The 26694-nt window shown below is 39.6% G+C and overlaps 1 protein-coding gene across 4 annotated transcripts in view; it reads left to right on the top strand.

Annotated features, from left to right (window-relative positions):
* LOC127037648 (S-adenosyl-L-methionine-dependent tRNA 4-demethylwyosine synthase TYW1-like) overlaps window positions 1-20718 on the top strand; it is a 130577-nt gene extending 109859 nt beyond the window's left edge. For all 4 annotated transcript variants that reach the window (XM_050929648.1, XM_050929649.1, XM_050929652.1 and 1 more), the window contains 2 exons: window positions 3454-3621; window positions 18260-20718. In XM_050929648.1, the coding sequence (XP_050785605.1) occupies window positions 3454-3621; window positions 18260-18481 (390 nt within the window). In that variant the 3' untranslated portion in view covers window positions 18482-20718. The remainder of the gene's footprint in view (window positions 1-3453; window positions 3622-18259) is intronic.
* The last annotated feature ends 5976 nt before the right edge of the window (window positions 20719-26694 follow it).

Raw genomic sequence — 26694 nt, 5'->3', positions numbered from 1 at the left:
AGCCCTGCCTTGAGTGCAGGGGACTAGACTAGATGCCCTGTTTAGGTCCCTTCCTATCCTACACATCTGATTCTATAATAAACATAAATAACACCTGCAGGATTAGGTCTTCAGAATGTAATGCTGGAAAGGATCAGGGCTCCATAAACATTTAGTGGAGATGGAAATGCTGATTTAAAAAAAAAACCAAGTTTCTTCCCACTGGAAAACAAGTTTCAAAACATAATCCTCCATAGAATTGCATGTGCTCTGTTTTTAAAGGAACATATCTGATAGCATTTTGGGACCAAATAAACCATCCCCAATCATGTAGCAAAGATAATAAAATGGCCAGTGGGAATCAGAGCTTTCAACATTTGCTAAATGTTAATTTGCTAAAAGATAGTGACGTCAGAACTATCTCAGCAGTGTATCCTGCTACAGTATGAAAGATTGGCATGCGTATGTATTTGTGCACCTGTGTGTGTATAATGTGTGATACAGATTCAGCACTGAGAAATATAACATAGTATCAGTCTTTATGTCAAGGGAAATCAGCCCATCTCAGCCCACCTGCAAGTAATTAATTGCCTAGGTGGCTGATTGACAGCTAGTTGGCTAATAAGCACCTGGACTGGACCTGAAGACTACCAGAGCTTAATTAGAGGAGGAAGCTCCTGGAAAGAGGAGGCTCCAGAGTAGAGGAACTCCTATGGCAAAAGCACCTCTTGCCCTCACGCTCACCTTTGCCGTTTTATCGCCTTTGCTACTTGGTTGGGGATGTATTATTTGGTCACAAAAAATCCCACGTAATCACAGGAGGCCCAATCTGCAGGAAGCTGCATATTGCTAGGAGAAGAGCTGTAGTCAACAGGAAGGAAGACCTTGCAGAGGTCCTGGCTCCAGGAAAGGAATCCAGTTGAGAATGCCTCATGGATAAAGGACCTGGCCTTTCGGACAGTTAGATTCAAGTGGGACTCAAGTGCTAAGACATATGGTTGAAGGTCTCTTTCTTGTGTGTTCTGTTGAACTTTTCATTAATAAAGGAGACCTTAAAAGGATGGTGGTGTTTTGATGCATAAAAGCCTGATAGAGCTTATTAAGGACCCAAATGGGGAAGGTAGAGCTAGGCACAGTAACGAAAAAACTGGCATACTTTTCTTTAAGCCATGCGAGTTGTTACAACAGGAATCTTTGCCACTTTTTTTATTATGAGTTCATATTACAGAGCAATTCAGATTGTTTTTCCTCTCAGGGATGTTGAGAAATAGAGATCAGAGGAGGTGGGAGTGAGAGGGAAAAACAGAGGGAAGATCTTTCTGAAGTGAAGCAAAGGAAACCAGGGTTGTCACTAGGAAGTAAGGAGGTGTTAAAAGGAAGGAAGAGACCACTGGTTAGGATGCTGGCGTGGGATATGGGATACCAGAGTTCCATTTCTGGTTCCCAACAGGCTTCCTATGTAACCTTATGGAAAGCACTTCATTGCTTTGTGCTTCAGTTCCCCATCTGTACAGTGGGGTAAGAGCACAGCTCCACCTCCCAAATAGAGTTCCTTGGACTTTGATGGACTTATTTGTGATTTACATCATGGTAAGTGAGTCGAGAACTGGACCCAGCGAGTTGAAGCTTTTGCTCTAAAATTCAGGTCTTTCGTTGTTGTGCCTTCACACATAGCACCTGCCTTCTGAGGGATCTCAAGTGCATTTCACAAAATTCCTCTGCTTTATAACTGCTCCTTGTCCCCCTTAAAACAGAGCAGTTTTGCTCTCAAAGCTTTCCAAAGAGTCACACTTCATGCACTTGCACAGAGGATTAGGAAACATTTGCATGCCTGAAATATGATGTTTTTTTTCTTTTCATTGAAAAGAGAATGGGAGTGTGCATGCTTGAGACAGCCATCCGTTTTTTACCTTCGTCAACCCCTCCAGAAGAATATCTAATGGGTTTGTTGCTGGTCCTCATGTTGGCATTCTGCATGTGTATTTTACTGTAATTTCCTTCTGTCTAATTTATTCAGGCAAATCCTTTTAGAATAGCAGTGGCAAGAAATTAAAACAGCCAGTAGTGACTTATTTGAGATCTTGGGCTGCAATCAGTTGTGGAAGTAAACCAAAGTGCTTTACTAACAGTGGACTAGTTGACCTGTTGCAGCAGAAATGCAGTCTGTGCTGGCACATAGCTAAGTCTGCCATTTACAGCAGCCCCACAAGATGGCTTAAAGTTCACATGATGTAGAGATTTTGGTGGAAGGCAGGCTGTGGTTTCCCAAACTTGCATAGTCTGAACCACATTTTAATGATAATGAGTGTCTCCTGCACATCCCATTCATAACTGTATGGCCTATCTCCCCTTTTCTTATTTATGATCTCCTTCCACTTCTGGCTACTATAGTTTTGTATCCTGAAAAGTAATAGTAGCAAGTTAGTGGGTGTATTTTCAATGGTCTCTTAAATAAATTGAGAAGCTGCAAATGAGAGCCAGTACTCTATGACTAGTCAGTTCACTAGGGCAATGGCTCTCAATGGCTCTCGACCTTTCCAGACTACTGTACCCCTTTCGGGTGTCTGGTTTGTCTTGAGTACTCCCAAATTTCACCTCACTTAAAAACTACCTGCTTACAAAATTAGAAGTGTCACACTATTACTTACTCTCTCATTTTTGTCATATAATTATAAAATAAATCCTTTGGAATATAAACATTTTACTTAGATTTCATTGTATTGTATAGAATAGTGTAAACAAGTCATTGTCTTTATGAAATTTTAGAATGGACTGACTTTGCTGGTGCTTTTTATATAGCCTGCTGTAAAAGTAGGCAAATATCTAGATGAATTGATGTCCCCCCCGGTATACCTAACAAAATTTAATACGTGTACCCCTGGTTGAGATCCACTGCTCTAGGGAGCAGAATTTAAGAACCACTGGGGTAGAGAATTAATTTGTGAGGGGATGGAAGGAATTAGTCTTATGTAACTTTTTACATTTTGTTAGGCTGCTGTGCATACAGTAATACTTTGTACTGCGATAATACCTTCCTTCCGAAGATCTCAAAGCTGTGTATGAACATTAAAAGTGTGGTTTTCAAAAGCTCCTAAATGGCATAGGAGCATAAGCCCTATCGACTTTTGCTATGTTGCTGCTGCTGTTTTTTCACACCCTAATGCATTAAAGTTGTGTGAGTTGGAAGGGGTGGATTAGCCCCTGTTTTACAGAAGGGGAAACTGAGGCGTGGATTGCTGAAAGTGGTGAGGAGAGAGCCTTCAGCAAAGGTGAGATTATTTCCTTATTCTCTTCCTATGTCCTTGCTGCAAGACCATCCTCCCCCATCCAACACACATTTTGGTGTAAATTGTCAAAAACAAGCTCGCAGAGTATATTGAAATGTGAATTGTATACGTGCATGTGTAAATACTGCTTTAAATTTGTTGCCATCTTTAAAAGGCATTTAGTAATTACTTCAACGTGTTTTGACAGGGAGTGACATACTGCGGTGAAAGTGCGGCCAGCAACTTAACCATGGCCAATGTCCCCTGGCACGAAGAGGTGGTGCATTTCGTCCGGGAGTTGGCTGACCTGATTCCAGACTATGACATTGCATGTGAACATGAACACTCAAACTGCCTCCTGATAGCTCACAAAAAGGTATTGTCTTTTTCCTGGTGTGTGAAAACAGACATGGCATAGAAAGATTTGACAACTCACTTCCTAAAAGCTGTGATCTTAGAGTGACCAGATGTCCCGATTTTATTGGGATAGTCCCGATATTCTGGACTTTGTCTTATATAGGTGCCTATTACCCGCCACCCCCTGTCCCGATTTTTCACACTTGCTATCTGGTCACCCTGTGTGAGCTGCTTAGTCTGAGCAATTGCTCTAGTTCAGCAGGTTTTTCTCTCGAGGTTTGAAAGATTAGCCTTTTAAAAAATCTCTTAACACATTTATCCCATGGAGCTCTGTTGATTAGTTTGTAAGACTGTAATGGGTTCAGTGACTGTCCTGTTACAACCTGCAGTACTGTCCTTGATGACACAAGCAAGATCTTGAAAATATCGAACAGTCTTTTGGCTCTCAAAGAAACTGAAGTATCTATCTTGCTGTCTTTGCTTTGTATTTTTTGGCAGCAGGAACAAACTAAATGGGGATAGGTTGATTGTTGCTACCTCCTGCCCCTATTTCTTCCTTAATAATGTTGTTCAGCAATGAGTGTCTCCATGCAGATTAGACACTGAAGAGCACCAAAGTTTAGAAGAGTTCAGGTTATTTTTTATTTTATTTTATTTTATTTTTGAATCTTGAGAATTCCTGTCAAGGCTGTAGACATCTTTATTCCTGTTACTCCAAGTTGGAGGCGCTCTGGGGACTGCATTCCTTCTCTGAGAGAAACAATTTCTGCCCAAGACAAATTGATATGTGGGTGTTAAGCATGGAAAAATTTCCTCTCAGAACAACATGTTGTATCTGGTTTGCAGTATCTGAGAGATCTCAGCAACTGTATTTCTAGAAAACAGATTTTAAAGGACAAACAATAAAGCAGCTCTGTCATAATTTCATACACTCTCTCTATCCATATAAATGATAAATAAACAACTCTGAAACTACTACTCCTGTCATAACAGCAACACCAGCCCAGCGGTTCTGTCAGGCACTAAAATACTTTGTAGGGAAAGCATGTTTCAGTGGCGCATATATGTGTGTGTCTATATCATGTATTTTTCTTATAAATGCCATCAAAGTAATTTAAAATGCATGTGAAATGCCAAAAGGATGGTTAATTTTTAAGGGTGTGGGGTATGGAAAATATTAAACTGTTTGGTGTTCTAATGTACAGAAAAACATTTAAAAATGAAAAACCAAGGACTGTCTAGGCAGCTGATGAAATATCTACTTATTATCTTGGTATTAGATTATGCTTTGTGTCTGTCTGTGTGGTATTCACCTGTTACCTCTGATCATTTACTTCAATTGTGAACTCCTTTTGGGGCCGTTCTCTTGTGTCCTGTGTGTACTATGCCTACCGCAGTGGGCTCTGGGCACTACACCACACACACAGTAACAAATTAGTCTATTTGGTTAAAATCCCGACTTGCAGAAAATCAGAAGTTATTTTTAATTGGTGTTTGCAACAAATTATAGTGGCTGAAAAATTCCAGTAGGAAATTTCAGAACGTGCCAAATTCACATTTTTTTAAAAAAAGGGAGTGTGTGTGTGGAGTAGGATTAAAAAAATCTGACATGCTACCTTCTTGGCCTGTGTCCTCATAATATTTCCTTATTTTTCAATTCAAATCTTGTGTGGTGGAACTGGTAGCTGTGCCAGAGTGCATTCCCAATGGAAAAGTCTCTTCCATAGCAAGGTAAAAGTCTGGCCTAAGGAAAGGAAACAAATTTTTGCCTAGGTCATCGAAACATAATCTAAGTAACACCATTATTAACACTAACAAGAACTAGTGTTATTAAAAAGGCCAATACAGTTGGGATTGTTTATTGTATTTTTCACTACCTAGTTAGTGTTTTAAGGTAATAAATATAGGAACAAAAAGACTACTTTTTTTTACAGTTAGTTCAGTTAAAAAAAGAAAGTAACATAGGCTACGTGAGATTGTCTTTTCCAACCAGCTTTAAAATTAAGTCACTGAAGAGTGAAAACTCACCCCCTTTCAGGGGTTTGGCTTTATTAACAGTAAGGTTATATTAAGGTCCGCTCAGATGTCCACCTCAGGCTTGACTGCTCTACTGGTTCCTATCCCTGGGATGATTAGCCCACACCGGAGATGATCTTCCTCTATCTGATACAGGCATATTTACACCACCTTCATTACCATAGTGTCTGAGCACCTTCCAGTACTTACACTAGGGAGCCACTCCCCCTCCCCCCTGCCTCAATATGCACAAAAACCCACTTAATTTTCCCAGCAAGATCCGGTGGGGGAGGTAATCCAAAGCCCACTGAAGTGAATGGGAGTCTTTCCATTGATGAACTTTAGATCATGCCCGAGGGAAGAGGTTGATTTGGGGGCACGGTGTCATTTCAGGCCAACGCTGACAGCACATCATGAGCTAATGTTGACTACTTTTTTTTTTAATTTACCCCTAATGGAAGCGTATCTAACATTATTTCAAAGGGCATTATCTACTGGAATAACATTCCCACTTGAATTTCTTTACACTGAAAATAGAGTAGCTTCTTATTATTTAAAACTGAACATTCTTGAAGAAAAGAACAGATTAAAATGTGGAAAACAGTAAATTGCTGCAGGGCATATTTCTTCTCGTAACAGTACTTGCATAAGCAATTTTTAGTAACTAACGTATAAAGAATTTATGTTTGAGATAATATAATTTGTAGTACAATATACTACATTCCATCAGACACGCATAATTGCAGAGAAATAAAAGTCTCAACAGATTTATATGGAGGGGTATAATACAGACGAGAAACAAAGACTGTGACATGAAATGCTACAGCTGAAAAATGGAAGTCAGCCAAAAATCAATTAGTTTCTCCTAATAAAGATGACACTATTATTCTCTTCTGAGGACCGTGCATTAAACTGGAGAATAAAGTATCTCTTCATCCATTCACTTTGGCAGTTCTTTATATACTTACTCCCGGACAAAGAGAACGTACTCTAGGCAAAATAAGAAATTCAACCAGAGTGGTGCAGTGAAGCCTGTTGCTGTTACTATCCAGGTTTTACCCTTCTGGAGCTAATTTGGAGCTGGAAGGACACATCCTCTCATGGGATGAGTGATAATTAGCTGCCCTGCCCACTTCATTCGTTAGGGTCTTCTCCTTGCAGCCTGTCAGAAAGGCTGAACTGAAAGGGCTATGAAACATGGAATTCTTTCCACTATCGACTGAACGGCAATAAGCAAGTGGCATTTCATTTATGCACCAAACTGAGGTCAAATGCAAGAGTTTAGCTACACAGTAATTCTTCACACCACCACTAAACAGGAAAATCAGGGCATTACTTTTTTCATCAGTTATTCTTTAATAACCTCAAGGTACATCATTTTACATGAAGAAGTTACAGCACTCCAAAAAATAATGGTTAAACATACATTTTTTCTAGACTACATAAAAATCACTTGGTGGAAAGAAAAAGTAGTCCATGCTTCACTGGCATTGCTTAGCGACACAGAAACTGCTCCAGGATTGTACTGTAGGGAATAACCCTGCATTGGCACAAAGATGGACTGGAGGTTGTGATAGTGCTTTTAAGGCTAACAGACCCAAAGCTGAATTCTGGTTACCATCTTCCTTCTCCTTCATCCACCCATTTAAAAAAAAAAAACAAATGGAAATTTACTTTCCCACACCCAACTATCAGACATTCAAAAACTATTTATTAGGTTTCAACAGGAAGGACTCCAAGAGTGTTAAAATTCCAGCTTCTTAGCTGAGCATTCCACCTAGATTCCTCAAAACGCGGGCTTGTTGAGTTTTCCAACATACACACACATATTGCTGTCCCTTTTGCTTTCCCAAACTGCTTCATACTCTTGTGAGCCAGCTTGGATAAACCTGACGTGAACAAATCCTCAAGGCAACGTTGTGTCTCTCTCCATCCCTGGAAGACTCACAGAAGCCAGAATTGTTATCAGAGGTTGCTTGTTTTGCGTTTGGATTCCCCAGCCCCAGAGCAATTGGGGCTTGGGCAGGACTGGTCACACTTATCCACTTGCAGAAAATCATTTTACCAATAATGATCTTTAGAAGTGTTCCATGTTGGGCCTGCAAACCTTGAGAACGTCCCTTTAACTCTATTGCGAAGTACAGTCATTTGACAAAGTACTTGATCAAAAAACTGACCACTGCTCCCACATGAGTTTTACCAAAATGCAAGACTTAGCTACAAAGCACTGGTTAGGGTTGCATCAGAACAACCCTCATGAGTCCCTATTTTCAGCAGCTTCCCTTAGGTGATTTCTTACGGAGCTTAAACAATTCTTTTCCATTAAACAAAAAATGCTCTTAGGAAGACGGAGTACAGATGTGCACATATAGCGTAGAATGCCTTTTTTAATTGCAGAAACTCTTGCAACTTAAAAATGTGCTATACTGTAAGGCCTGTAGAATGCTAGCACATCATTTCAGATACTCTTGTTGATTGCTATGGTCTTCTAACATGATTGCTACCACATGAACACACACCAAAATGCTTTACATTTTCAAAGCTGTCTCAATATATTTAGAGAGCAGATCTGTAGAAGCAACATGGCGCTCTGTAACTTCCCAGAAAGAACCAGCAGACCTGGGTCAAAATAAACCCATATTTTGCCAACTAACAGCAACACTCTTCTCCCAAAACACCAGCATAAAACAGATGTTTCCTTTTGGCTAATGTAAGTGCCACTCCATTAATTGCCCATTTGCTGGCACAGAAGGTAAGGGCTGTTGCCCATTTTCTCTCTCTTCCCCCCCCACACATGTTCATGGAGACCAACTGTATTAGCTCTGCAAGACTAGACAGCATTAAAATGGCTATTGGATGTGCATCTACTGCAGTATATTATTCTCCGAAGCCATGGCACCAGGCTTACAAAGATTCTACATGTACCATATTTGTGCACGTAATATATTGATGTATAAAGTGCAATACAACAATGTATGGAACAGAGAGGCATGAACTGGCTACTGATTAATGCGTGGAAGCAGGAGCCAGAAGGTACTCAAATACCACTGTCATGCGGAGCAGTGCAAAAACCTAGACCAACAAATAGATCTGGTTCTGGCTCTGCTACTGAGCTTCAAGTTATTTTACCTTTCCATACCTCTATTTTCCCATTTCTAAAATGGGGATATTACTGCCACCTGCACTTTCCCTCCCTGTGTTACTTAACTCAGACAGAAGGAGCTATCTAAGTGCAATATAATATTATAGGAAGTTTCCTATTTAAAAGTTATGACCACTTTATTTACTTATCTAGGGCCTCTCAGTGCTGCAATTTTATGCCATTTTCTTTGCACCATTTCAGTATAAACCACCCTTTGTTCTCATTAAAGTGAGCATTGAGGAAAATTCTTAAATTAGGTTAGTTGGCAAAAAAATTAATGCATTTTCTCATGCAACTTTATAGCGTTAGTTCCTTAATTTAAACTGATGGCAGTGAGATATCATAATAAAACAGCTTTTATACATTCACAAAGTAGCATTAAACAGATTAACATAATGGCAGTGCACAGCATTACATTATGCAAATTTTCATAACAAGGCTATTTTCACCACCTGCCAATACAAATCTGTCTGAGTCAACTTGAATAATTCATTTAGTTATTGTGGACAGTTTCTTTACCTATTTAAGGTTCTTAATATATGCTTTCTTGCATGGCAGGAGTGACTGGACTGGAGCTGATGAGAAACCAAAAGAAATATGGCAGACAGCTCAATTCTATCAGGCTCATATCACCACTTCTAATTCAGAACTCTCTGTTGTTTTTTAATTGCTACTTAAAACTTTATGCTCCATGAGAAGCAACTAGGGTTAAAAGGTGAATCAAGTCATAAATATGTGGCATGGAATGTTATAAAACTCTAACACAGTATGAGACATGTAATTATGAGAAATTTTACCACATACTGTACCCTAGGGGTAAAAACAAAAATCAGTGTATCAGCACTGCCTGCTGCGGGACAATGATACTGGTGCATAAACTATATCTTTCCAGAAATCTTAAAAACCCCATCCATGAACAATCACACTGAAGATTTCCATTCCCCACCCCCACCAATCCCTCTCTGTCCATAAGAACCCTAGTCACATTATCAGTGATATTTTTAAACACTTTAACAGCATTATCACCAGTTTAGACAGTCAGATCACCATTCAAATTTAGCATTGATCAAGTTTTATACATTCAATTTGTCATCGCACTTTCTAAAAGAGTAAAAGCCTTGCAACATGATGTCTGTATCATCCTCGGTATAGTGGCATAATGCCATCCACACATGGGATCTCTCTTCTGTAATTTATTAGCTGCTATTTATTGAGTCTAATCTTATGCAGATTATTCTATATAAAAGATGCATTATTGTAGATTTTTAATATATATTTCTTACCATCATCATCATAGAGCAGCCCATCCACCAATTAAGCTATAGATACACCCAGACAGTTTTAATTCTAATGGATGAAAAATGGATTACTTCAGAATACCCACAGTGCCCCTTTTAATAACTAACAGATCAAGCACAGCAGAACCAACCTCATATTTTGAGAGTGACACTAAAGAAAATCACAGAAACATCATGTTACAATCCCATGCCTGCAATAATATTGCTGTGGAGAAGTTAGACTTTTTCACTGACAGGTTAGGGCAGAGTTTCTCAAACAAGGGTCGCTGCTTCTGTAGGGAAAGCCCCTGGCGGGCCAGGCCAATGGGAGCTGCTAGAAGAGGAGCAGGCCAAGGGACGTACTGATAGGCAGGTACACTACTGAAACCTCCTAAAGACTGATGGGATTCAAACCCACGCATGCACAACATAATACAAACTAACATGGCTACCCCTCTGATACATAATACAGTAGTAGCCCAACGCCTTGCCCAACTGGCCACCTCAAAATGCAGGCTCCTTGCAAGGGGAAAAAACCCAGGTACCCCATATGACAGGTGGGGATACTCATCACTACATCAAGAAGGAAGAAGCTCACAAAATACTTAAATTCTTAAAAATAATCCTTCAGTGTTGTGGATCTGCTTTGAGCTGATCAAAAATGAGCAGCAATGGAAGTAGAAAGCAAGAAAGGTAGCACATATAATAAACAGAACTAATGAGAAACCCAAGAATGTAAAGACACAGAGACAGCATTGATGGAAAACAAAAGCAAGGTAGGTTATTTAAAATCAATATAATAGAATGTAATTGGCAAGCAAGGGTTTCAACACAATAGAACACATGGCAAACACCAGGGTAAAACAAATCCAAACAACAGCAACAAAAGAGAAGCAGACGTTTTTATTCCAGAAATTACTGCGATTGTAACTTTCATTCAAAAAGATACTTGCTGTGAGGCATCCGCAGCAGATTTTCTCCCTTATTAGTCACTCACTCTGATTGTCTCAAGGATACCATTTATTGTTACAACACAAGGAAAACCAGCTGCCTAAGTTCTCTCTCTGGAAAGGTTATTAGAATTAATTGTTAAATTATAAAGTTGCCGCTGTCTTGATATCTCCACCAATTAATTCAAAAGCACTGTAATAAATTAGATTTTTCTACTTGACTGTTCATAGGATTTGCCACAAAGCAAATGCAATTACTTGAGACTATAACAGCTATGCTGGGAAAATATAATCAAATGGGAGGGAGCTGGAATACTCTGGGCACCTAGCAAAGGGAGATGGAAGTCATCAGTTTAAGAAAAGAGGGTGCTACAAAAGACACAGCTGGGAGAACACAGAAAAGACAAATGGGACTGACATCTTCTGAAAGTGGCAATACAAGCAAGGAATAGATAGCAACAGTAGCAGTAATCCTCTTGGCTACTATAGGGCTATCTACCTCCATTGAACACAATGGCACTCGCTAGCAATGGCTCCTCTACAGCAGTTAGTCTCAAGCCAACCTCAAAACAGTATAAGTATCAGCTTCTTGATCTACAGGTTAATACTGATCTATTAACCAAGTTTTTTTTAATCATATTGCCTAATGCAACACTGAAAGCCAGATCCCACTTCCATTGAAATAAATGGCAGTCTTTCAGCTGGCTTCCATGGGAATTGCATTGGGCCCAAAGGATAAAATTTGCAAATGTGACTAAGTTCCATTTTCAAAAAGGACTTAGGCCCCCTAAATCACATCCACTATAAGTGAGTCAACTACCCAAACGCCTAAGTCCTTTTGACAATGGGACTTAGGATGAAATTTTCAAAAGTGCTAAAGTGATTATTCAGATTTAAAACAATTGGAGTCAGTGCTCCTAATTTAAGACAAAACAGATATTAAACTGCGCACTCTCTGCCATTTTTAAATTCTCTTGAACATGCAGGCATTTCAATGAAGGGTTATTGTTTTTTAATTTGAACTTAATAAAACAGCTAGATCTTGTGAAACAGAATAAAGCAAATGTAATTTCTTAATTATTTTTACTATCCTTTTTTCTCATTAGTATTTTATTTTATTTTAAAGGTTCCTTTTATGTAGCCTAATGGCTCCTATAGCTCTGGATTTCCACAAGTAAAATACTGACAAGTTTTATTCTCTACTGGAGCTCGAAATCCAGAATTAAAAAGGCGTAGAAATAAATGTCCTTTATATTAGTTATTTTAGCTCCTGGGTAATAATTGCTTCCAAGAGACACCCTCTCCTCATGAATTTGGAAAGCAAAGTAGTTGTAGAATTCCTCACAGGTTAGTATCTACCTGTTTTTTAGAATTGTCTTTCCATTGTTTGTGTGGACATTGAAATACTATAGAAAGTCTTAAATCTTTTGCTAGCTGGGAAATGCTCATAAAATTGTTGAACTCCAATCAGTAAATCTGTGTGGACAACCGAAGAAGTCATTGTCTCGCTCGCCACTGTTTGTTTGATTTTATTGCCTTGGAGGAAATAATTGGTTTCCATGATCCACTGTGCTTAAAGATGACTTTTTTCATATCTGCATTATATTGCTATTACATCACAGCATTAAAAATATGAAATATTTCTTCTTCTGTTTTTGTAGCAAAATCTTAGCTTGATTGTTGCTATGGGAGTTGGATGATGATTATTATGATGATAGCCTGTAAAGGACCCCAATAGGGATTAAGGGCCCCATAGTGCCAGGTGACTCCACAAGAGTTGAGGGTTCATCACAAAAACCAGAAGTAACTTGAACCACCTGCATCTTTGGCTAGACTTTTTGGGTTGTCTAGCTCTAGTTCAGAGTGGGAATGTTGACATTTGGTTCGAGCCCTGAAGGGGTGGGATCCTTGGGAAAAGATTTAGCCTGAGGTTCCTGGGATGTTATTTTGGAATTTCCTTTGTGTAATAAAACTGAGCCCCCGGAAAGGGTGAATTTTTGCTCTGATGAGTACCTATGTTTTGCTTGGAGCTGGGTGGGAATTCCCCCAACTCACACTGACCTTGACTGGTTAAATTGCTTCCTTTCACTGTGCCTCAGGTTGCCCAGTTAAAAATATGACTTCTGATTCTTACATGCCTTTTTGAGCACTTTGCACACTTTTCATGCCTGGATCTACAACTATTATTGTTGCATTTGGAATTCTATATGGGTTTCCCTGCTATAATTCAGATCTTATTTGTTTCTTGCACACTCCCTTTGTTGCGCTATCAAGCTTTTGCTGTTTGACCTCAGTTTTTTTGGGCTTTGATAAGGGCTTGGTTTTAGGTCCTCACTTGGTTTCTTTTGCATATGTATGATCCTGTTGAGTAATAGCATTTGATCCCATGGTTCCCAGTGCTATTTGTATGCAAGAAATGCTCAAATAGACCTTTCAGAGCCTGCATATCAGATGAAGCAGATTGACACTTTATGTAATTGCATTCGGTCATGAATATTGTCTGATTTTCTTAAGGGGATTGTGCAAGTTTAATTTTTTCTTCAGGAATCTGACAGTTCATGTTGCATAACTTTTTTAAGAATTCTGCCCCCTTGTTACAAAAATAGCCCATTGGACATACTGTTTTAGTTCCCCCAATTATTCTGGTATGCTTTGACAAAGATTGGTATAGTCTTAGTTGGACAGTTAGAGCAATGAAATATAACACTATTGTGGCCTGAAAAAAGTAAGTAGTTTTTTAAAATAAAAAGCTTCTAATTTTTCTCTAAAGCTCATTTTAAAATCTCATCTCTGTAAGAGACCACTTTCCCCAACTTAGGGCATGTCTACACTTACCTCTGGAGCAATCGATGCAGCGGGGGTCAATTTATCTCGTCTAGTGAAGACACGATAAATTGACTGCCGAGCGCTCTCTCGTTGACTCCGGTACTCCACCGGAGCAAGAAGTGTAGGTGGAGTCGACGCCGGAGCTTCAGCAGTCGACCTACTGCAGTGACGACACTGCGGTAAGTAGATCTAAGTACGTTGACTTCAGCTACACTATTTTCGTAGCTGAAGTTGCGTAACTTAGACCGACTTAGATTGCCCCTCTCCACCCCCACCCCCAGTGTAAACCAGGCCTAAGTTGGACAGCAGTGGAGTTCTGTAACCGTAGCAGCTACTGTGCACTGTGAAGAAGGCGACATAGCCCATTTGCGGGTTTAATTTCTTTTTAATCCACACATTCATGTTCTACTGAGTGCGAGTGAAACTGAATCACTATGATTAGCTCCTCAGTGCAGATGTGGGTTTGATGGTCGTTCCGTTGATCCTTCAGATAATACACAACATTAGCATATTGTTACCAATTTAATAATCTAGCTAGCTAGAGTAGTCTGCTGTCTGGACTGTTGTCGTTTTTAATCTATATCTTTGTTTCATCTTGACTTGATGACTTGTGGTTATAGCAGTTTTTCTTATTATGGGAGTGGGTACAAAGTTTGTCAGCTGCTGAATGTAGTTAAAAAAAATTATTGCAAGGTTTTCCCCCCCTTTCCAAGGTAAGGGCACCTTGTTGCTTTGCAAGAAAGTAGGCTTGTTGAACTATCCATTTGCTGAATTGTTTTCAGGTTTTAACTATCTTATTTGATCTTTGATCACCATCCTCTAGGGTGCCCTTTATTTTCACTTCTTTAAATGGCTTTATAGACTCATAGACTCTCATAGACTCTAGGACTGGAAGGGACCTCGAGAGGTCATCGAGTCCAGTCCCCTGCCCTCATGGCAGGACCAAATACTGTCTAGACCATCCCTGATAGACATTTATCTAACCTACTCTTAAATATCTCCAGAGATGGAGATTCCACAACTTCCCTAGGCAATCTATTCCAGTGTTTAACTACCCTGACAGTTAGGAACTTTTTCCTAATGTCCAACCTAAATCTCCCTTGCTGCAGTTTAAGCCCATTGTTTCTTGTTCTATCATTGGAGGCTAAAGCGAACAAGTTTTCTCCGTCCTCCTGATGACACCCTTTTAGATACCTGAAAACTGCTATCATGTCCCCTCTCAGTCTTCTCTTTTCCAAACTAAACAAACCCAATTCCTTCAGCCTTCCTTCATAGGTCATGTTCTCAAGACCTTTAATCATTCTTGTTGCTCTTCTCTGGACCCTCTCCAATTTCTCCACATCTTTCTTGAAATGCGGTGCCCAGAACTGGACACAATACTCCAGTTGAGGCCTAACCAGCGCAGAGTAAAGCGGAAGAATGACTTCTCGTGCCTTGTTTACAACACACCTGTTAATGCATCCCAGAATCATGTTTGCTTTTTTTGCAACAGTATCACACTGTTGACTCATATTAAGCTTGTGGTCCACTACGACCCCTAGATCTCTTTCTGCCATACTCCTTCCTAGACAGTCTCTTCCCATTCTGTATGTGTGAAACTGATTGTTCCTTCCTAAGTGGAGCACTTTGCATTTATCTTTATTGAACTTCATCCTGTTTACCTCAGACCATTTCTCCAACTTGTCCAGATCATTTTGAATTTTGACCCTGTCCTCCAAAGCAGTTGCAATCCCTCCCAGTTTGGTATCGTCCGCAAACTTAATAAGCATACTTTCTATGCCAACATCTAAATCGTTGATGAAGATATTGAACAAAACCGGTCCCAAAACAGAACCCTGCGGAACCCCACTTGTTATACCTTTCCAGCAGGATTGGGAGCCATTAACAACTACTCTTTGAGTACGGTTATCCAGCCAGTTATGCACCCACCTTATAGTAGCTCCATTTAAATTGTACTTTCCTAGCTTATCTATAAGAATATCATGAGAGACCGTATCAAATGCCTTACTAAAGTCTAGGTATATCACATCCACCGCTTCTCCCTTATCCACAAGGCTCGTTATCCTATCAAAGAACGCTATGAGATTAGTTTGACATGATTTGTTCTTTACAAATCCATGCTGGCTATTCCCTATCACCTTACCACCTTCCAAGTGTTTGCAGATGATTTCTTTGATTACCTGCTCCATTATCTTCCCTGGCACAGAAGTTAAACTAACTGGTCTGTAGTTTACTAACTGGTCTGTAGTTTGATCCATTCCATATATATATGGAGTTCCTTGTATAGTCATGGAAATTGATTCACTGTGCTTTAAACAGTTCACTTTCGCGGTATCACATACTTAAGGCTGCAATGACAATCCGTTTGTTGGTTTCCTCTCTTGAAATAGTGCGTGTGCATTGTATGCCAACATTTGTTGGAATCCTGATACATTTAATGAACTTTCTTAAATGTCTTTCGTTCTAGGGGTTCAAAGCTCTTTTAAGCCATTAAATAAGTCTCTCTCATTCCCATGAGGTTAGGGGGAGCGTAATAGCTAGTTTACCGATTGGAGAATAAGGCACAGAGAAGTTAAGTGACTTGCCCAAAATCACAAGAGTCAAAATGAGTTACAAACAGAATACAGGAGTCCGGATTCCCATTCTCCAACTCTAGCCCCTGAGCACCACTGCATCTGGAGACCTCAGCCAAGAGAAGCTCCCCATTATGCTAGAAGCATAGGGCATGGGAAGAGTCTCCTTGTGCTGCAGAGCTTTTAGTCTGAGTAGACGAGAGACAAAAGTGGAGTGAAGTGGCAGGCAACAAGAGATGTAGAGCCCCAGGTCTCCTCTCACTGGATGCACTACCCTATCCACTAAACCACACTGCCTTATAGGCAAAAATGTCTTTTTAAATTGGAAGTTGCTTTATTTATTAGCTGTATGCAGTAGAATAGATGCATCACCTGGTTTGAACACGGCCTTTGTATCATCACATTTAGAGCAAACACTGAATAAAAAGTATTTGACAATGCAATCATTGCCTGCAATTATGACTCTGCATTTTCCCGTTCTTGGCTAAGAGAACTATGCTGAGGAATCTTCAGACAAGCCATATTCATAACTGTTAGATGGACAGCAATATATTAAGAGGAGCAAAGTTTTATTTCAGATATTGCTGATGTCAGCATTTTTTTCTACTGAAAAGCTTTTAGCTCTTGGGCACCAAGTCAGATGCCATTTAAATGCGTAACGTTCAGTTTTTTTGCACACACACACATACACACACAGCACCAGAATATTCTCAGTCTTTCTTGGATGGAGTGTGTAATAGGCACTTACTTAGCTCTGATAAAGCCTAATTGAGGATTCAGTCAAGGCTGTTACTAAATTAGCAGAGCTGGCTTATTAGACAAATGCAGTATAGACTTGTCAAAATAAGCAATTCTTAAAATTCCCATTGCATAATAGGAGAATTCATGTAATTAAGCTTCTCTTCCTTTCTCTGTTCCCCAGACGCTGTCCTCTTATTCTTGAAGGATAATTCAAACTTGTTTCCTGCAAAGGCACACCTGTATTATTTACCCTATTCTGTTTCACTCGGTGGTTGCTAATGTCCTATAGCTGGTATTACAGCATGTTTATGTAACCCACTGGTGAGTGTGCCACAAGTCCTCATCCATGCTGATCTGCAGAGGATATGAGTTGTTAAAGCCTCCAACTACAGGGCTTTGGCTATTTAGCTGAACCAGGAGCATCTCTTGCTTTTAGCTCTGGAGGAATCCGTTGTAATTCCCAGTGTTTCAGTCAAGATAATGGCTGTTGTGCAGGTTGATCACTGTGATGGGACAATATTCTCTGGACAGGGATACCTCACTAGCATTGTGTAAGATACAAGGCTGCGACAGAGGTTTTTCCAGCACCTGAAACCATATTCTTCAGATAAGAATCAACACTCGAGTGAACGCTGAGATGGCTGCGAAATAGGCTGTCGAGTGTAGCCAAAGAGGATAGGATGAGGTATTCTTTCTGAGGAGGCAGCACTGAGTGTTAACAGGATCGGAAGGACATTTACTTTTGACATGCAGGTAATGCACCCAAGAAATTAAGTCTGTATGCCAGTAGATAACACTCAATTTTGACTAACGCCTTAAGCAAAGTGACTGTTCCACATCTGTCTGCATTTTGTCAAGCTTCAAGATGTGAACTGGAAAAAGTGGATTCCCATTGATGGTGAACAATACACTGTCTATATGGCTTTTCACATTCAGTCATTGTGTCTTAATATTTGGATGGCTTCTTTTCCCTGGGAGAAACGCTGTGTCTAGAGAATAAGAGTGCTGCAGTTTGAAGACCCAATTTAAAATGTAGCTATGAATTCATCAGCTTGGCTAAGCATATATTCAGGGTTTTTTGGTGCTCTTTATTCCTCCCAGATATGACAATATTCTTTTTTCCCCTTTCTAGTTCAAGATCGATGGAGAATGGTGCACATGGATCGATTATGATCGTTTTCAGGAGCTGGTCCAGGAGTATGAAAATAGCAGGGGATCAAAAACCTTCACCGCAGCAGATTATGTAGCCAAAACACCACACTGGGCAGTGTTTGGCTCCAGAGAGAGGGGCTTTGATCCTTTGGACACTAGATTTCAACGAAAGAACAAAACAAAGGACATCTCGGGGTGTTGATATCACTTACTTGATTGACAGATAGAGCTGTTGTTTGGTTTTTCTTACTTATATAGCATAACTTGGATACAGAATATTTGCACATAGCCCTGACCCTTGACAGCAACAAAAAGGCAAAAGCCCTTTGTAATCTCTTCCCTTCTGTTCCTTCTAGCTCCGCGATTTAAAATATTAGACACTTTTTAATCTAGTACAAATGATCCATATAAGTAATTTCCTGTAATTGGCATGGTGCCACGTACATTTCATTCTGTGTATAGATTTTGCAGTTAGAGAGTAACTGTGGCCCACACAATTTAGTGTTACAACTTTTATTATTTTGTTTCTCAGCTTTTTGGAGTGGAGAGAGCTGGTGCCTGCTTGCTTCCTGTTTCAACATTTAAATGTTCTGTTTCAATAACAATGCTAAGGAGAGTCGAATTTTCCAGTGTAACTATCCCCCTAGTTTGGTTGTCTGAGAGCATGAAACCTGGGAGCTCTGGTTTTAAAAGCCTGACCCATACCAGGAGCATCATGCCATTGGCAGCACCTAAGATTTATGAACATGTATGTCAAACAGAAACACTCATTGCTATAAATAAAAGAACAAATTAATCTAGAGCCCGATCCAGCAAGGTGGAGAGTACCCACTGAAGTTATAGAACACCTCTAACTATGCTGGTAGCGTGAAGCCTTTAAAACTTGCCCAAGTGTCTTCCAACTTCATGGATTCTTATATTTAATATTTTCTAAATAGTCGTGCCTCCAAACAAAATGTGTTCAGTTTTGTATGAACTCTTTTGGGCCAAATTGTGCTCATCAGATTTGTGCACACTGTCCTATTGATTTCAGTGTGAGTTTTGAGTGAGGTAGGCTATCAGTATTTGATCATTTGAGTAAGCCGGCAGTGAATTTTAATTTGAATCCCTGACCAGTAGGAAAACCTAAATACATCAGGCCTTAATATTTAAAGAATCATTTCTGCCTTTGAATGGAAAGACTGGAATGATCAACAATATTTTGAAATGACTAGGAATAAGGCACCAACAGAATCTGTTGAACCAAATCATTACTTGCATTTTTGGCGGGGTGATGGTGGCTAATCTTTGAGCCTAAGTGTCAGTGTGTTTGATCAAAATTGTCAGTTGTGGATGAAGAGCAGTTTTGATTCTAAGCAGTACAGTTATTCAGGAATATTACTTATTGTCTAAACCCTTCAACCGTTTCAATTTTTGCGACAACTTCTGATTGTGATGGTAGAGTCTAGATTTGGGGACTTGTTGTGGCCTTCCTTACACCTGCATAAATATATAGTAACAACAATGAATTTGTCCGAGTTATAAGTGTAAAACTGGTGTAAGTAAAGTCTGAATCAGGTTTGGGATTTTTGTTCGAAGAAAACTATTGTCTTTTATCACAGAAAAGTAAAGGTCACGCTGATGTATCTGTTGGAGAGACTGGACCACAGATGGCTTTTTGGGATATTCTGAGATATTAAAGTAACTGCTACTGGGAATTTACATTTAAATAAAGATGGGTTTTGTTTACCACTGAGGAAACAATTGCTTTTGTATCCCAACAATCTGTACCATTCTGTTTGTGAAATATGCTTGGGTGTGCTGCATGAAAACTCCATGCAATATCAATATGTCTGCTCATGTACAAGTTACTAAGCCTCAGTGTGAAAATATCTAAGGCCAGATTCTCAGCTAATGTAAACTGGAATAACTGCGTTGAAGTATTGATGCTGTGTTGACTTGGACCAGCTGAGGATTGTGGGTTTATTTATAATCTCCATCTATATGGAGCTTAGACTCCTGTTACATATGGCGACTATAGAATGGAGTTGTATTTGAATATTTTCCACTTACAGCAAACTTGGAGTATAATTTGCCTGTGCAGGTTAAACAATACAATTTCAGGCATATTATGGCAATGTGTTAAAGAGAGCTATGCTTACTGCCATGTTTTTAAGATATATGCATCTTTTAGATGTGTTCTCTCAGGGTTCCCAGTGAATGCCATCATGTATCCTGACTGAAACCTAACTACCTAACCTGGCTGTTTTATGAAGGTTGTTACTATTTTTTAATTTCTTTGTAACAGTAGCTAGTATTTTCAAAATTAGTAATATCCATGCCTTACAGCTTGGATATGTTGGTATTCGTGGGACTGAAATTTTTTTAAAGTGCAATTCTTAAACTGTAAAAAGTGATTCAGAAAAGGCAGGAAATAAAGTACTTGACTTTTCAACACAATCTCTTGTGTGATTGTGCACCATTCACCATTTTTTTCTATATGGGGACTTGAATGAAACAGTTTAAAAAAAATTGTAATGGGAATTTAAATGTTTGAGCTTTTGGGTTGCGTGTAACGAAAAAGTGTGTGTGTATATGTGAGAGAGAGAGAGAGAGAGAGAGAGAGAGAGAGAGAGAGAGAGAGAGAGAGAGGGGTCTGATCTATTGTGGTAGATGTCCTAATAGGTAATTTCTCAAGCTTTTTTCCTAAATGTTCATGTTTGTTCTCATGCTATGGAAGTTAAAGGTTCCAAATACAAACAGCCATGATTCTCTAGAGAGTGATATCTAGTGCTTGGAACATTTTGCTCACTGTAGTATTGGATATAATAAAATTGATAGTTTTTGTGCATTGTTGCAAAGTCAAAAGTAAGAATCCTTTTGTTATCCCCATACCATCAACCACAAAGACAGCATGCTGGCCTTTACGCTATCTCTACTCTATTAATTGGAGACTAAAAGTCATATATCTTTCGATACTAATATGCTAGGAATGTATTAATTTTCTATGTATCAAAAAGAAACATGGTTGTTCAGTGAATTGTAAAGAAAAGATAATTAAATTTCATTGATCCTTTAAAGGTATTGGAAACTCTCAATGTAATGCAGTTGGCATATTTAATTATGGTAATGGTCAGAAAGCCATATCAAACATGGGGTTTTTTTCCTTTCACCATCCACATCCCCAAAATACTTTCTAAACCCTAGTGTGAAAAGCAACTTTGTGGTTCCAATTTTTCACTGTTTTTTCCAATTAAAAAGTCTAGGGAGCAACACTTTTCCTTTCTGCTCACTGATCTGGGCTTGGAATAGCTTACTGACTCTGCAAGCATTTTTAGTGCTCTCATCCAGGTGTTAGTGCAAGATATCACATCTTAAAAAATCACGTCATTATGATTACCCACTTGTTTCCTTTCAACTACATTTTAGCAACTACTATCTCAAGCTTCCAGTATTGGAAATTATTTTATACCATCTGCAAACTGAAATGTCCAGCTTTCTGTCATTAGAAGCTATTTCGTAAAAAAATTCACTTTTACTAGTAAAACTTGAGTTTTGCTGTTACTGTCTCTTCTAAGTGAATAGACTTTTTAAAATATGGATTATAGATCTCAAAATATGGATTACAAATCCCAAGAATTCAGAGGAGACTGTTCTGGTTTGCAAAACAAGAACCAGAACCAGCATGGATAAATCCTCTTGAGTTTTTTCAACTTTAGAATGAGGTTTTTCTCGTTGTCTGGAATGGATGTTACATGCTAACAGTACAATCTTCTTTCTGTCAAATCTTTAAAGTGTGAAGCTGTTTATACAGTGGAGGTCCAGAAGTATTTCATTGCACCAAAATGTGCAAATTTTGCTTTGCAATAGTGAAAGTCGTCTTGTATCATATAGGAGAGAGGTGGGAAAGAAATTATCTTGCTTAGAAGTGCTCCACTGGATTTAATATGAGGGGTAACATGTTCAGATAGAAGTTATCTTCCCTGGCAGTTTAGCTATCATCACAAAGTGTATTTGTTCTTGAAGAGCTGCAGTTTAAACAAAAGTGACATGCTACTGCTCCTTGGCACAGACATTCCAGGAGGAATTACCTTCTGATGGAGATGTCTGTAGGCTGAGACCTTGTCCAATCCTGTTATGTTTCATGGCAGCCCGAATGTCTCATTAGAAGTTCCTTCAAGGTTGAGATAGTGGGGTGAAAAGCATATTTCTTTGAAATTAGGGATGTTTTGTGTGGTGCTAAGAAGCACCATAGTATAAAGCCACTTCTAGTTTTCCATATAAATCGAATCAAGATGGTTGCCAGAAATCCAGTGCCCTGCATAGGTTCTGTTAGATTAGTATTAGCACTTAGGCCTCAATACTGCAATTAACTGCTCATGGCTATTTGCAGCAAACTGTAGAACTGGGGCCCAGCGATGCACTATAATGTACATGAAATACTCCATTTAAGACTTTCTGTGATATAGCTGTTCTGGTTTCCTAGGGCTAGATACTCTGATCGCTTCCAAAACTCGCTGATGTTCCATGGAATTACACAGCGATAAATCAGCCCAGAATCTGAACCCACAGGCTTTTAATCTACCCTAACCTCCCTGTTCAGACCATGCACTGCAGTATAGTTATTCAGTCTCAGCTTCCCCCTTGTATTTAATCACTGAAGGCTGAGAGTTGGATTTTACTAATGGGGTATGTGCTGCTGTTGACTGCCGTGGTGGTAATTAGGCAGTTAATGCTGCATAACATCTAAGTGCTGGATCATCCTTTCCCATGGAAAATCCTAGCGGAGCGCAGAAGAGTTCTATCCGTCTCTCTAAGCTTCTCTATTACTATTGTATTTGAGCACCTCCCAATCTTAATGTATTTCTCCTCACAACACCCTTGTGAGGAAGGCAGGCACTATTATCGCCATTCACATATGGGGAATTGAGGCACAGAGAGGCTAAGTGATGTGCCCAAGGTCACATATGGAGTCTGACAGAGCAGGGACTTGAAGCTATATTGTTCTACTTCTAGGCTAGTGCCCACTGGCCCATCCTTCCTCTCTGTTCTGATCCCATCTTGTCAGAGCTCCCTCTCCCCACAAAAGCCCAGCTGTGCACAGCTCTTCTGTAGGAGTTAACGCACATGAGACACACCATTGCTTAAGAGGTTGCTCACTAACATCAGGAAAGTGTTGTCACTGAGATTTCTTGAGGCGAAATTCAAACACAGGCTTCCAGTGCAGAAGCCGAGGTGCAGTTCCAAGTTCCCAACACTCCCGAATGAAGTATTTTGACAAACTATTCCCAACTTGTCAGGAAAAAAAAAAGTTTAATCTTCAAAATAACGTGTGGCGTGGTCTTTAACCTGGGAGTGAACTCAATGCCCAGGAGCTTTGAAGCCTTTTTAAAAAATATTCAGCAAAACTTGAGCTCACCAAGGAAGAGTTTCAATAGCTGGTATTGGTTACTGATTTGTAAATCTAAATCTCTCAGCACACAGTGGGAATTTCTTGCAATCACTGACAGCTGGCCACTTCAACTGGAAATTTGCAAAGGTGTGGAGAGAAAAAAGAATGAATACTTCATTTTTCATTTAGTGCAAAACAAAATAGTGTTTAGTACTGAGTGCAGCTAAGGGCTCAAGCCCAGACATAGTTCACGTTGAAGTCAGTGGAATTATATCCATGTGTGCAACAGCATAACTGGAGCTGGAGTATCTCACCTTGATCATGGCAACAGTTAATGGCATGATCAAGGTACAATATTTTAGTGGCCTTAGGGAACAATTCTTTGGGATTATAGAGATGAGTGAAACGTGAAAATCTTGAAAATTAGGAACATTGAGCAAACTAAGGGCCAAATGTTGTTCACTTGAGTAGTTCCATTCACTTTTAGGACTATTCAGGTGAATAAAACTAGCTGGATTTTGTGTTGTAATTATATCTGAGTTGCTTTAAGCACAATCTGTGTCTTTCAATGCCCATATCCAAAACCGAATCCTCTTACACAGCTAGCTTTCAAGTGTACAATTTAATATAAATTGCCATCCAGCATTGTTCCTAAAATATGCTAAAATTCAGACCCATGCAACCAGAGTGGATTGCTCCTGTAGGTTAATATATCTGAAGAAGGTAGGCTAGATGTTGTATTTGGATTCAGATATTTGGTACTGTGAAGTCTGTCCGTTTTGCTGGACTTTTTTTTTTCAAATCTGAGAGAGGGTCCTTTGGTTCTGAACAACCACAATAACATTTGATGTCTTCACAGAAATTGCTTATTTTAAGGTAGATTGCCTCTCTACAATACATTCACTTTGCCTGCGATATACACTCTTTCTATGCTAGGGCTGTATTTCGACAGTATTCATCCAGCCTGCACAAAAAAAGAGTGTGATCTTTAGAGTTGCCAAACTCTATCCTTTCCCTTTTGACATAGATTTATAAAAGGGCTGGTTGTGGGAGAACTTCCACAAGGCTCAGTGATCAGGCTCGGGACCATCCTCTTTGGAGATTTTTATGTCACCTTTCCATAAGAGTTACTGAAAAAGATGCTAGTCAGGGAATGTCAAATTTTTTTTATATGTATTAGTTTGTAACAGAGCCTATTGTCTCAGCAATTGTGTGCCTTTATTCAAAATATATACACTATATCAAACTCCCAGCCTCCCATACATTAAGAACATAAAAATGGCCATACTGGATCACACCAGTGGTCCATCTAGCCCAGTTTCCTGTCTTCTGACACTGGCTGGTGACAGATGCTTTAGAGGGAATGAACGGAACAGGGTAATTGACCAAGTGATCCACTCCCTCTTGTTGAGTCCTAGTCAGAGATTTGGCGGTGCCCAGAGCATGGGGTTGCATCTCTGACCATCTTGACTAATAGCCATTGACAGGCCTATCCTCTTCAAACTTATCTAATTCTTTTTTGAACCCCTTGGCCTTCACAACATCCTGTGGCAATGAGTTCCACAGGTTGACTGCGTTGTATGAAGAAGTATTTCCTTAGGTATGTTTTAAATCTGCTGCCTGTTACTGGTAGCAATGGTCACATGGCCATTTAAAAGTATGACTTAACAGCTCAGTCTTTTCTTTGTGGCCTGAAGCTCCCCAGACTGAAGATCTGGCACCACTACAAGGAGCAATGGCCAAAAGCGCGACTCTTCTTGCTGAGAATACCCAGGTTCTTCTCCTAGAATGTTCAACTCCAGGATCCAAAGGTAAGGTGGATTTTAACCTCTGCATTGTCTTGGTGTAAGACCTTCTTAGTTAGCATGCCATCAATGAAGTTAACCTGTCAAGGATCAGGCAGAGCTGGTATTTTGTGATTCATAGATTCATGACTGGAAGGGACCTCGAGAGGTCATCGAGTCCAGTCCCCTGCCCTCATGGCAGGACCAAATACTGTCTAGACCATCCCTGATAGACATTTATCTAACCTACTCTTAAATATCTCCAGAGATGGAGATTCCACAATCTCCCTAGGCAATTTATTCCAGTGTTTTAACTACCCTGACAGTTAGGAACTTTTTCCTAATGTCCAACCTAAATCTCCCTTGCTGCAGTTTAAGCCCATTGCTTCTTGTTCTATCATTAGAGGCTAAGGTGAGCAAGTTTTCTCCGTCCTCCTGATGACACCCTTTTAGATACTTGAAAACTGCTATCATGTCCCCTCTCAGTCTTCTCTTTTCCAAAGTAAATAAACCCAATTCTTTCAGCCTGATATAGTGGAGCCATCATTTTCTGCAGAATTTAAGCTTTCACTTGAAAAGTTCTAGCCCTGTACTTGGGGGGAGGAGGATGAGACATGCACCATGGCACACGCCTGAATCTAGCACCAGTGCAGCACTATCTTTCTGAGATTGTGCTTAACAAAAATAGCTCTGAGATGGTCAACTATCCCAATTCATCTCAGTGATGTTAACTTTGGAGCTTCATGATGATCATCAAGGCTGACATTTCACAATTTTGGTCAGTTGTTGATGATTGTAGCTGCAGCATCCAGCTACTGTAGAGTTATGCTTAGGAATGGAGTAGAGAACCATCACTGTCATCCCTGACCCACTAAAGTTAGTCTTCTCAAAGGATAGAAACAGATTTTTCATAAAGAGCAAAATCTTGCTCCCCCGAACAGTCGCTATCAGCTCTGACTTTACTTTGCTTTTATGAATGATTTTGAACATTATATTTAGTATGATGCAATAAGGAGAAAATGGGAAATGACATCTTCATTTAAATAAGGGTCTGTCTCTTTCATTTCATCCAGTGCGAATTGATTCATGACACAGGGTAGTGGCCCTTGAATGAAAGTAACTGATGACAGGTACATCCAGGCATTGTGCAAATGACTTAATATGATGGAGCAAAGGAAATGAATATTGGGGAAAATATCAATTAAAATGACGTGTGCATTCTTATAGGATTCCTTCCTCTTTGCTGAGCAGAGAACTTGA

The sequence above is a fragment of the Gopherus flavomarginatus genome, chromosome 19 (genome assembly GCF_025201925.1).
Source record: "Gopherus flavomarginatus isolate rGopFla2 chromosome 19, rGopFla2.mat.asm, whole genome shotgun sequence".
NCBI lineage: Eukaryota > Metazoa > Chordata > Testudines > Testudinidae > Gopherus > Gopherus flavomarginatus.
The sequence above is the reverse complement of the archived record's forward strand: the minus strand, read 5'-3'. Positions and strand labels throughout refer to the sequence as shown.